The sequence below is a fragment of the Lipotes vexillifer genome, unplaced genomic scaffold (genome assembly GCF_000442215.2).
Source record: "Lipotes vexillifer unplaced genomic scaffold, Lipotes_vexillifer_v1.1 scaffold395, whole genome shotgun sequence".
Lineage (NCBI taxonomy): Eukaryota > Metazoa > Chordata > Mammalia > Artiodactyla > Lipotidae > Lipotes > Lipotes vexillifer.
Window position 1 is genome coordinate 6,303,118 of NW_006797390.1, and position 11,492 is coordinate 6,314,609.

The 11,492-nt window shown below is 63.3% G+C and overlaps 1 protein-coding gene across 1 annotated transcript in view; it reads right to left on the reverse strand.

Moving 5' to 3' along the window:
* Window positions 1–1,032: 1,032 nt before the first annotated feature.
* The window catches only part of TSPAN9 (tetraspanin 9), an 80,391-nt gene continuing 69,931 nt past the window's right edge, over window positions 1,033–11,492 (reverse strand). Inside the window, exons 2-7 of the mRNA XM_007469451.1 lie at window positions 5,430–5,621; window positions 5,000–5,074; window positions 3,753–3,854; window positions 2,961–3,092; window positions 2,549–2,632; window positions 1,033–1,104 (exon numbers count right to left, since the gene is read on the reverse strand). Of these exons, the coding sequence (XP_007469513.1) occupies window positions 1,033–1,104; window positions 2,549–2,632; window positions 2,961–3,092; window positions 3,753–3,854; window positions 5,000–5,074; window positions 5,430–5,621 (657 nt within the window). The remainder of the gene's footprint in view (window positions 1,105–2,548; window positions 2,633–2,960; window positions 3,093–3,752; window positions 3,855–4,999; window positions 5,075–5,429; window positions 5,622–11,492) is intronic.

Consider the following 11,492-nt stretch of genomic DNA (forward strand, 5'->3'; position numbering starts at 1 on the left):
CAGGAATGTCTGTGAAATAACGTGTTTGCAGAACCTGTTGCGGGAAGGCCCGCAGGGGTGGAAGGGGAGCCTCCCGGGCCCACAGAGGGCAGGAGGGAGAAAGAAGGGCAAAGGAACTGCTCATCAGTGACGCATAAGGACCCACGACCCCTCGGCCTCGTTCCCAAGCAAAGCACCCACAGCCCCCAGAGGACCCCCGACCCTGGCCTCTCACGCGGCCTGGTCCTCGGCAAACGCTGCACCCTGCAGGCCTTGCCCCCACGCGGCCTCCTGTGCCTCCGTCTCCCCTGCCCCTCCCAGGCTCCCTGCTCCCCCACCCTCAGTGCATCCTGGCGGGAGCCTCCTGAGTGTGCACAGCGGTCTGTCCTGACAGAAACCGGGCGGACACGCCCTGTCCCCGCCTGTCCCCACCCTCAGAAAGAAAATCAAACCGTTACAGAAATCAACGCAGTAAAAAGTTATAAATCAGAAAGCTAACCCTAAACTTATCCAAGAGATAGTATTCCTGAATAATCGTAATCAGAGTAAAATAAAATAGAAAAGTTACACTGTAAGGTACAAAAAGCCTGGGCGAGATGTTTCCAGGGGCCCGGCCGGGAGACGGTCAGCCCCGCCCGCGTCCGCGCACCCGCTCTCCGGGTGGCCAGGGGCACTGGGGCCTCCGCCGGGCAGTCTCTCCACTGGGAGGGAGCCCTGCGCCTCCCGCCCCACGCCACGCGGGGACAAAGTGTCAGTGGAGGAAGGACAGGGCAGAAGCGCACCGGTGCCGGGGGGCTCCCAGAGCACACCCCCCGCCCACCCTGTCTTCTTTGGCAAATACACAGGAATCCGGGCGCCCCGGCACCCCGAGGTCTCTGCACCTCCTCCTCCCTGGCCTCCGCCCGCTGAGAAGGCTGCAGCGGGCGGCGGGGAAGGCGGGCCGGGGCGGCGGGCGCAGGGGTCAGCAGTCTGGAGGGTGTGGGCAGGCGACACAAGCTGAAAGCCTCTTCCCTGGCACAGTGTCCGCGGGGCCGGGGCGTTCGGCCGGCCCACTCAGGCGTCATACTTTTTCCCAGTCCGGTGGATGTGCTGGAAGAGGGTCATGGAGAAGGCCATGCCCAGAATCTGAAAGACACGGGGAAGGGGCCTCAGATGGGGGCCACGGGCACCCAGAGCGCATGAGGCAGCCCCCTGCAGGATGCAGATGCTGGCGGAGTGAGGACGATGCAGAAAAGGGGAGGCCACACGTGGGGACCTCGGCCGCTCGGACTGTCCGTGTGGGACGTCACCGAGCTTCAAGGCCCAGAAACCTGCTGTTTCAGAGCGCTGCAGTGAGGACAGAATCCTGACCCTAAGTGGCAGCCAACGGGGAGCTGGGGGAGCGGCAGGACGTTGACAGCCCCCCGCCTCACTTCTGCGGGGTCCTGGGGTACACGGCGTGGCGTCTGACTGCTGCTCCGCTGGGAGGACGTTACCACTCATCTGGGTCCCCTCAGCCCCCCGATCCCGAGCGGAGAAGAATGTGCAGGAAGCCAGCCTGCGGCCTCCCGGGCACTGGCGCTCACCACGAATCGCGCGGCCAAGGACACCGCACTTCCCGCGCCACTCACACTCAAGGTCTGCCCGTGACCTCGGAGACCGAGGGGTCCAGCCTGGCCCCGGCGTCCTGCTCCAGGCCTGGCTTCAGGCAGCCCCGAGCCGGGCCCCACTCTTGGCACCAGAGAGACCCGTGCTCCCGTGAGCCCGTCTTCCGTCAGAGCCCTGAGCAGGGCCAGTGGCTTGTCTGCTAAGCTCAGAGGCTTGTAGATGATCAGACACGGTCAGGCCCGCGGGGTTTAGGGAAGAAAGGGGACCTCGTGCAGGACGCTCATCTTCCCGTGGACGGACCAGTCAGGGTCAGGTGGTCACCAAGGGTAGGAGTTACACACAAGTGGGCAAGGGGGAGCCCATAATGCTCCCCCAGAAAGGCCGGGGGCTCCTGCTCTCACCACATCAACCTTCTCTTCAAGGAGGGAGCCGGGGGCCCCTGCGAGTCCCCCTCCATCACCCACGCTGGGCCTTGCACAGCACGGCCGCCCGCGAAACGCTGGCTGAGGGCAGCAAGCCCTTCCCGAGCACCTCCCCTGTGCAACGTTTCGGGTATTAAACTCACGTAACGCTAAGAAGCGGCCATGATCACGCCCACTACATGGATGTGTAAACGAAGGCACAGCGGCTAAGCCACTTGCCAGGTCACATGTATCCCACGGGATGGGACAGACCCCGCGGAGGCCGCCTGTAGGCCTTGCTCACAACTGATGCCTGAGGACTCACCGCCGTTCAGTTCAGTCACAGGGTAAACGTCCCCGTGCTGTGGGGACAGGCATGTCACAGGCAAACCCATGGGGGCTTCCTGCGGTGCCAGCACAGGCCCAAGGCTCAGAGGGACGTGACAATGACACGGCAGCGCCCTGCAGGCTCGCACAGGCCCCGGGGGAGCAGCCCGGGCGGGGAGGCGCAGGGCCACCCGTCGGTCCTCTCTCCCTCAGGCTTTCGGACCGGGCTGCGTGAGGCTGGACGGCCCCCTTACCTGCATGATCAGGATGCACATCCCCACCGTGCCGAGCACGTGTTTATTGTCATCAAACCACATCTTCACCTTCTCGTAGCAGCCCTGGGGAGCGAGGACCAGAGCTTCAGGCGCTGGTGTGACCCTCACTGCGCCTCTGCCCCTGCCCCCAGCCCCGGTCCTCTTGCCTTCGAGCATCTCCCGCAGGGGTTCCGCCTACAGGGCCCCGCCACACAGCCCCAGACCCCATTCCCCCCGACCTCCGACGCCCCCAGATGTGGGCCCAGATCCCCCACTGCCCACCTGCCTTCTGGCTTCAGGCCTGTGCATCCCCGCCCGTCCCACATTAAGCCACCTCCTTGGTGGCCTGGGCCACCGTCCCCAGGCTGTCCACCGCACGGACCCCTGGGGGTGGGGTGGGGTGCAGCCTCACCGTCCTCCACACGGGGGCGCTGCTGTTGCGCCCACAACCCTGGGAGTTCTCCATGCAGCAGCGGTCGGGAACCGTGTTCTCCCCCAGCACCGGGTACCAGTCTGTGTAGTCGGTGACACCACAGCACCGCATCTGCAGGGGGAGGGGCCCAGGGTCAGATGGGCCACACCCGGCGTCCCCCTTGGACTTCCCCTGCCGCCCGGTCCCCAGGGGAGCTGCCGCCTGGAGTTCAGCCTTCTCGTCCCTTCTTTGGGCCTCAGCCGGGCCCAGGCAAGGAAGTGATCGCTCCTTCCTGGAGGCTGGATGGGGAGAAGGCAATGTCACCTGCCCTCTGAGCTGGGTGCTGGGTGCTGGGCGCTGGGTGCTGGGCGCTGGGCAGGGCGCTCAGCCCTCCGCTCGCCCACCAGCCCCCTGGCTCTTGGCTCTGTGGATCGTCCCAAGCTGGCTGTAGCACCCTGCCCCCTCGCTCTGTGCTGACTCGTTTCCTCTTAGAACAGAACCTCTTGAGTCATGACAAGGGAGGCGACCCTGCTGCTAAAATAAGTTGTCGTTCGTGCCAAAGCTTCAGAAAGGAAGGGCTTGGACGAGGTGCCCTCTCGATCATCCGTCCTTCCCAGCTCCCTGGGCCCCGCAGCTGCAGGCCACGTCCAGGCCCTGCTTGCCGTCCTCCCCGACCCCCTCACCCCTCTGTGGCTGCCGCACGGTGTCTGACCCAGAAGGCCGGGGTGCCCAGCCGGGTCCCAGAGTTTGAGGCCAGGCCCCCCCCCCCCCCCCCCCCCCCAGACCCCGCACCTCGGCCTGAATGATGTTCCAGGCGTTCTTAAGCCCCACGTTGTTCTCCGAGTTGTACAGCAGCAGGCCTTCCTTCAGGTCCTTCCTGGCATTCTCGTTCACCTGGCAGGTGAGGGCAGACTCAGGTCGGGCGAGAGCAGGAGGCCGCCCCACTCCCCAGCTCTCCCAGGTTGGCCAGGACAGCTGGCCACAGCTCTCCCGGGCGGGGCAGGCCCGCCGGGGCCGGGCGGTGACCCTGGAGAGCCGAGCTCTTCGGGCCAGAACTGTGACACAGAGGCGGGGACAGCCCAAACCCCTCAGCTGCCCTGGTCCCAGGACCAGCCCCGCACAGGCCACCCTGCCTCCAGGCCACGACACCCCCCAACACTGCCCCCGTCGGGACACACCCTGGGAACCGCAGGGTGCGGATCGGCCATCCCAAGCGTGGGCCCACCTCTGCTTTGTCTGTGAAGTTGGAAAATAACGTCTACCTCTGAGATTGTTGTGAGAGCTAAAGGAAAGGACTCCCATAAAGAGCTGAGCACAAGGCTGGCCCGCAGGGATCTCTCAGTATTATTCGTGCCTCCTTTTCAGAGAAGCAAAGGAGCTACCGTTACAAATCCGAAGAGGGCCTCTCCCTCTCAGCGTGGCCGGACGCCTCCTTCAGGACCCAAGGGGAAGATGGTGACACGCTTCTGGGGACAACGCGCGCAGGGGCCCGCCGAGCCCGAAGCCCGCGCTTGGCCAATCGTTCCTGGAGGTCCCAGAAGTTCCCCAGCTTTGCAGGGAACCGTCCAGCCTGGCGGGGTCGCCAGGGGCCCCCGCTCCACCCTCCTGGACCCCCGGGGCAGCCTGGGGGCAGCTGTCTGTCCCCAAAGGTCTCTGGATGTGGAATCACAGCTGCCTCCACTGTGAGCCCTATGCACTGTCACCTGGAAGGTTCCCCTGTGTTACCAGTAGCTTACCCTCCTATCACCCAGCCCAGGCGCCTAGTGAGCTCTGCATCCCCTCCCCACAACTGTGTTTGAATACTCCCAGTGACGGGGAGCTCTCTGTGCCAGGGGCCGTCCGCGGCATCCCGTGGTCATTAGAGGACCCCACTTCCTAAGACGAGGCAGTGGGCCGCCCGCCAAAACCTCTCCTCGGGGCCCTTCTTAGCTCTCCTCTCCTCGCAAGTTGGAACTGTCACTGCTTTTCCTCCGGCTTCCCAGACCCACCCCCAGGGGCAAGGAAGTTCCATACGCCCCCTCCCCTCCTGGAAGGCTTACCTTGTCCGTGTAGACAAAGAAGAGGATAATTAAGATCAGCTCCGCCAGTAGGGTGATCAACAAGACGATGAAAAACTGCAAAGAGAAGGTGCAGGCGTGGGCACGTGGCAGCGGTCCCGGCCGGGGCCGGGGTGCAAACGGGGTGGCCGGGGACAGGTTAACACCTAGACAGGACTTCCCAGGTACGGGACAGGCCACGGCTCCTGAGGACTCCCGGATGGGGAGGGCAGGGAGATGAGGCGGACACCAGCCACGGAGTGGGAGGGGCACCTAGGGCAGGGGCAGCCAATCATGAGGAGGGGGTGGGGTCAGGCAAAGACCATTCTAGGAGCTGCTTCTCTGGGCTCGGGCTGGGCGCCCAGGGGGCTCAGGGGCTCAAATGCAGGGCGACCCAGCCTTCAGAGGGCTGGGGGGCTGGGGTCCAACTTACACTCAGAAGGAGGCATCTGTTCTCCTTGATGGCGCCCAGGCAGCCGAGGAAGCCCGTCACCATGACGATGGTGCCTATGGCGATGACGAGGTTGGCTGCAGACAGCGACGGGAAGCTGGGGGAGAAGGTGGCAAAATTGCCTTGGGACACGGAGAGCCAAATGCCCACTCCAAGCAGCCCACAGCCACAGAGCTGGAGAGAAAGGGAAGCCTGTTAGCCTGGCACTGCTCTGGTATCCGTCTCCACAAGACTCAAAGGACTGCGTGTCCCTCCACTGCCCCCACTGCCCCCGGCCCCAACCGTGAGACACGGACAGGGCGCAGCTGGGTCGTGTGACCTGCACAAAGCCCCCAGCCTCTCCGCGTCAAACGGGATGGCACCAGCTTCTCGAAGCTCAGACGGTCACGTCAATGAGGACAAATTAAACAAGGCGCGGGGAAAGCACGTAACAAGTACGGAAGGTCCTAGCTGCACGTGCGTGGCCATGGGGGTCCCACTCAGCAGAGGAGGGCCTGGCGCTTCGGGAGGAGGCGGGGAGGGGCCACGTGGTCGTGGAAGCAAGTGAGGGGTTTGGGAGGGAACCGCCGAGCCAGTTTCTCAGAGCCAGACCCTGCGGTGACTGGGTCCTGCTGCCCTGACCGGAAGGGCCACCTGTCCATGGTCCTCAGGAGCTGGAAGAACAAATTTCACGCATATGGAAACAGGAAGGGGCTCCCTGGCCTGGGTGAGGGGCTGGCCGACGTGCAGGGCGTGGGTCCTCCATGACCTCACCATCCATCCCAGGGAGCAGCAGCCGCCCCCGGCTGGGACCCACTCCGCTCCACGGCACCCCTGGGGCTGCGATGCCCGCGGCTGCAGTTTCCCATTCCCCGGGCTGCAGGTCTCCACAGCACCCTTGTTTTACACTCCATAAGCTGACACCGCCCCCCGCTCCCTCCAGGGGCTCAAGGATGTCTGCGGGGTCTCAGGAGCTAGTCAGTCGGTCGACAGATATTTGCCGAGAACCTGCAGCACAGAGGAGCCACAGCCGCGTTAGGGACCTGCCTTCCCAGGGCCTCGGCTCGGACCAGACGGGAGCCAGGGGAGGGCAGCATCCACTCCAGGCCGTACGCATGGGGGCCAAGTAAGTGGCACAGAGTTCAGGTGCCAGGGGGAGGGGACAGCCCCTCAGGCACGCGCACGGGTCAGGTGGGGAATGAGACACTACCACCCCCCTCCTGGACCGTTGTGAGACTTGGAAAGAAAGAAGGCCCGTGAAGAGGGTGACCAGGGCCAGGTGCCGGCCTCCGGGAGACAGGTCCCGAGCCAGGCGCCGTGCTGCGGCCCCCAGGATGCAAGCCCATCTCTGCTCTCAAGCTGCCCCCGCTCCAGGGAGCGGACACGTGGCAGCGAGGGCCAGGCGGCCACGCGCAGGCGGACAGCGGGAAGGCCAGGCACTGGCAGAGGCTGCCCAAGGAGATGACTTCCTCTCTCATCTGCTCCACGAACCAGAATGGAGCTCCTACTCGTTAAAGCCGGGCCCTGCCCTGAGCACGGGGCGACGGTGGCAACGGCGCGGGCAGAGACCCGCCCTGGGGAAGAGGGGACACACAAGCAAGCACACGACAGGCTTCCAGGTGCCGTGAAGAAAACCAGTCAGGATGAGAGGGAGTGCGGGGGCAGGGGGCAGGGAAGGCCCCTCGGGAAGGTGGCACTTGAGGAGGAACCCACAAGAGGGGAAGTAAATAAGCACGCAAATAAGAGGGGGAAGAATGTTCTAGAGGAAACAGCAGTGCAAAGCCCTGGGTGGGGGGAGCCTGGCCAGCCGGGGACCGGAGGTGACAGAGTGATAGTGGTGGGGGACCGGCGGGTGAGACCTCGCAGGCATCAGGAAAGAAAATGGTGGCGTTCTTTTTTTTTTTTTTTTTAATGGTGGTGTTCTTGATGGGATGGGAAGCCCAGGAGCACGACAGGGACGTGATCTGTGATTTCAGTAGGTCACTCTGGCTGCTGTGTGGAGAATAGGGCATCGGAGGGCAAAGTGCGATGGGCGAGCCACCAGGAGGCCACTGCCGTGACCGGGGACCAGGCGGGTCTGGAGGGACCTCTAGCGGGAGGCTGTGCAGGAGTGCCGAGAGACGGTCCAATTCGAGATGTATTTGGAAGGGCTTGCTCGGCTTCAACACATGAGTAGGATTTTGATAAATGAAGAGACGGAAAGGCGGTCCAGACGGCATGCCGAAAGAAGCGGGGGTATTCCCACGCATCACTAAACCGGAGACAGCTCCCAGGGCTGCAGAGGTGGAGCCGGCCGAGCGGAGCAGCTGCTGGGGCCCCACACCGTGGACAGCCGCCCTCGCCCCGTGCCCTGCGGCAGCCCCGCTGGAACGGGGCCGAGTCCGCGGTGTGGGCACACCAGGCCCAGAGCTGTCCCCCACCCAACGGGGCATCCACCCCACTCAGCCAGGGACTGGGTGCCACCCACACCCTCAACCACCAGGTGGCGGCCCAGGCCGGGTCAGAGCTCTGGGTTTGCAGGGAGGCTCAGAGACTTATCCAACCTGTCATTGACTCTGCTCAATCCGGTCATTTTCTGTGCTGCGGGCTCAATTTTTCTTTCATTAATCACACCATGGAAATTCATGCTCTCCATGCTGAAGATTTATGGCTCTAAAAGCCAGACCCTGGAATGAAAAAGGGGAGACCCCAGGCTTCCCTGGTGGCGCAGTTGTTGAGAGTCCGCCTGCCAATGCAGGGGACGCGGGTTCGTGTCCCAGTCCGGGAGGATCCCACATGCCGCGGAGTGGCTGGCCCCATGAGCCATGGCCGCTGAGCCTGCGTGTCCGGAGCCTGTGCTCCGCAACGGGAGAGGCCACAACAGTGAGAGGCCCGCGTACCGCAAAAAAAAAAGAAAAAGAGGAGACCCCACTGCTGCCAGGTCACTTGCTACAGGCTAGGTCGCTCGCTACAGGTAGGGAGCCTGGCCTTGGGACCCTGGAGCCGCAGGACGCCCTCCCCCCCTGCGCTGGAGACACTCTGCCCCTCGGGACCATCCCCGGGCCCAGGAAAGTCCTCAGGGTACTCGCGCCACCTTATATAAGGGACCTCAGCATCCACGGATACCAAGGGACGACTGTCCGGCTCCCTCCCAGCAGCCGGTTCCCACTGGGAGTGGGCCCGGGAGGTCCCCTTGTGCCTCCCCTCCCCGTGTCCCTCGTGGACAGGGGCCCCCATGTGGGAAATCTCAACAGCTCAGAACCTCCAGGAGCCAGTCACCTCTGTGACTTTAGGCTCCCCAACCTCTGACCTGCTGTGCCAGCTCCCCAGAGCCCGCTGGGGAGGATGAGCTGCTCCCCACACCTCTCCTTCCCTCTCACTTCCTGCCTGAAGTCACCTTGCCCCGGGTAAGTCTCAGGTAAGGCCTGCTGCGGACAGCAGGGCAGCCTCCACCGGCAGCCTGTACCCAAGTCCCGCACCTTCCTCTCAGAGCCACACATGCGTCCCCGCCCCCAAAAGGCCACTGCTGAATGAATGAGGCCCTGCAGGCAACAAGAGGCCCTGCTCACCCCACATCCTCGGCCTCCTGCTGAGATGGAGGGACCCTCTGCTCCCGTCTCTGACCCAAAACGAGCAGAGCCCCCAGACCCTAAGTTCACAGACTAGGACATCACACTGCCAGGCCCAGCCCAGGACCTGGCTTCCTGGCATTTGATGCAGAGCCCCGGCGACACGCCCGCTGAGCCCCCGACGGGTGAGAGGTGCCAGGCCACTGCCTCAGCCCCAAGCCCAGGTCCCGGCCACGCGCCCCTGCCTGCCTCTGGCCTCCGTTTTTCAGCCCAGCCTGCATAGACCTGCCTGAATCCTTTCCCTAAAATGCCTCCTTCATTACGCTGCTCCCCTGTGTGACCCTAAGATTCTTTCCCTCTCTGCAGCCCAATGCCTTTTAAGATATGGCATCTGGACTAGAGAATTTCCCGGCTCAGCCAAGCCTGAGACATGCTGTTCTCACCCCAGTCCGGTGGTCCCACTAGAGCAACTTTACTCCCAGGGGACATCCGGCAATGTCGAGGCTTTTTTGTTGTCACAACTGGGGCGAGGGTGCTACTGGCACCTGAGTGGGCAGAGGCCAGGGACGCTGCTAACTGTCCTACAGGGCACAGGGCAGCCCTCACACAACAAAGAGCCATCTGGCCCCAAATGCCAAGAGAGATTGAGAACCCCTGCCCTAGCCCCCTGCCCAAGCCAGGTGTCCACCCCCCAGCTACCAACTCACAGAGAAGACAGACACCCGAGGAAGAATCGGTGTGTCCCTCCAGGGTGAGGCGCGTCCTAGCTCTGAGAGGGACACGCACGGGAGGAGGACAGTGCTGGTGAGGGCCGGAGAGGGGCAGTTAGGAGGCTGATGTCTAGGGGGTGGCAATGGCAGCAGAAAGGGTTTGCTGGGTGGGAGGGCAAGAGGACAGGAAGCCACCTCTGAAGCCACAGCAGGGGCAGGGAGGGCGAGGGAGGGATGGGAGGGACAGGGGGAAGCCACCCCACATGGGGGGTGCCTGGCACAGGAAGGAGGCGGGGCCTGCAGGGGCACAGCCAGAGCTCAGCACTGGAGACCTCAGCTGGTGGCATTCGGGGAAACTGGCTTCCCAAAGCAGAGGGTTGTCTCAGACACAACCAGCTAGATTCAAGACCCCTGGCAGGAAGAAACCCCGGGGCGAGGCGGGGTGACTCAAGCACCAGGACCCAGCCAACCGACCGACCCAAAGGCACCAGGCACCCTGCTGCGGTCCGGGCCTGGCTGGCACTCCTCTCTAAGCAGAGGCAGGCCCAGGGGCCACCCTGACCACCGAGCCTCCCTGCCCCTCCCCCAACCAAGGGCACTTCCAAGTATTTTCCACTCGGGCTCCAAATGAACCCCCATCCAAACGTGAGCAAACCCTTGGCATTTGTCCGTTCCCTGCTCTCTCCAGGGACCAGGACCTGGGTCTGTATTGTCCGTTACTAAATCCCCAGGGCCTAGAACAGCGCCTCCCCTTGGCAATGCCCATGGGTCTCCCTCCTCCAGGCTCTCTCTTCAGAAGGGAGAAGGTGCAGGACACTTCAGAGTCTCAGCATCTTCCTCATCACCCTGGGCCCATCCAACAGATGCACAGCATGCAGACTGAGGCCCGCAGGCTATGGCCTCATTTATCAAGTCTGCTGTAATTAGCCAACACCCCCATGGCATTTCCCCATCTTCAGCTGCCACCACACTGATCTGTGGTTTTAATACATGTTTCTGCCATGTGTCCTTATGTATTTTTCACACAGCACCCCAGTTCCCCGAGAGTGAAACCATAACCGCCCCTGAACCGACCTCCCCCCTGAGCTTCCTCCCTCACTTGCTTAGAGCCAAAGGGCAGCCACTGCCTGTGTACCCCATGGCTGCCACCATCTCCCCAACGTGCAGGGAGGCCCTCCCTGGGGTGACCTCCTGTGCCAGGGCTGGACATCCCTGCCTGGCCCTCTGTGTAGACGCGCTGCCCATCTCCACAGAAACACCAGTGCTCCCAGGCCAGGTTCACGTCTCAGCCCCTTCTCTACCACCGTGGGGCCCAGAACATGCCTGGATACTGCAGAAATATTTGTTCCATGGAGGGATGGATGGAGGGATGGGTGGAGGGAAGGATGGAGGGAGGGAGGGATGGATGGAGGGATGGAGGGAGGGAGGGAGGGATGGAGGGATGGAGGGAGGGAGTGAGGGAGGTTCGAGTTTGAACCTTGGTTCTGCCACTTACAGAGCTTCATAACCTTAGGCCAGTCATTTATTCTGGATGGAGGGAGGGATGGATGGAGGGAGGGATGGATGGAGGGAGGGATGGAGAGATGGAGGGAGGGATGGATGGAGGGAGGGATGGATGGAGGGAGGGAGGGATGGATGGAGGGAGGGAGGGATGGGAGGGTTTGGGAACAGGACCATACCCGGACACACAAACCCACCTGAAAACGAAGGCCCCCTTTGCACCCTCTTCACCACCCCCGTGCCAAGTTCCCCCGCAACTCCCCCATCGCCCCTGTTCGCCTGTGTAAGTCGCCTTCTCTACCTGCCCC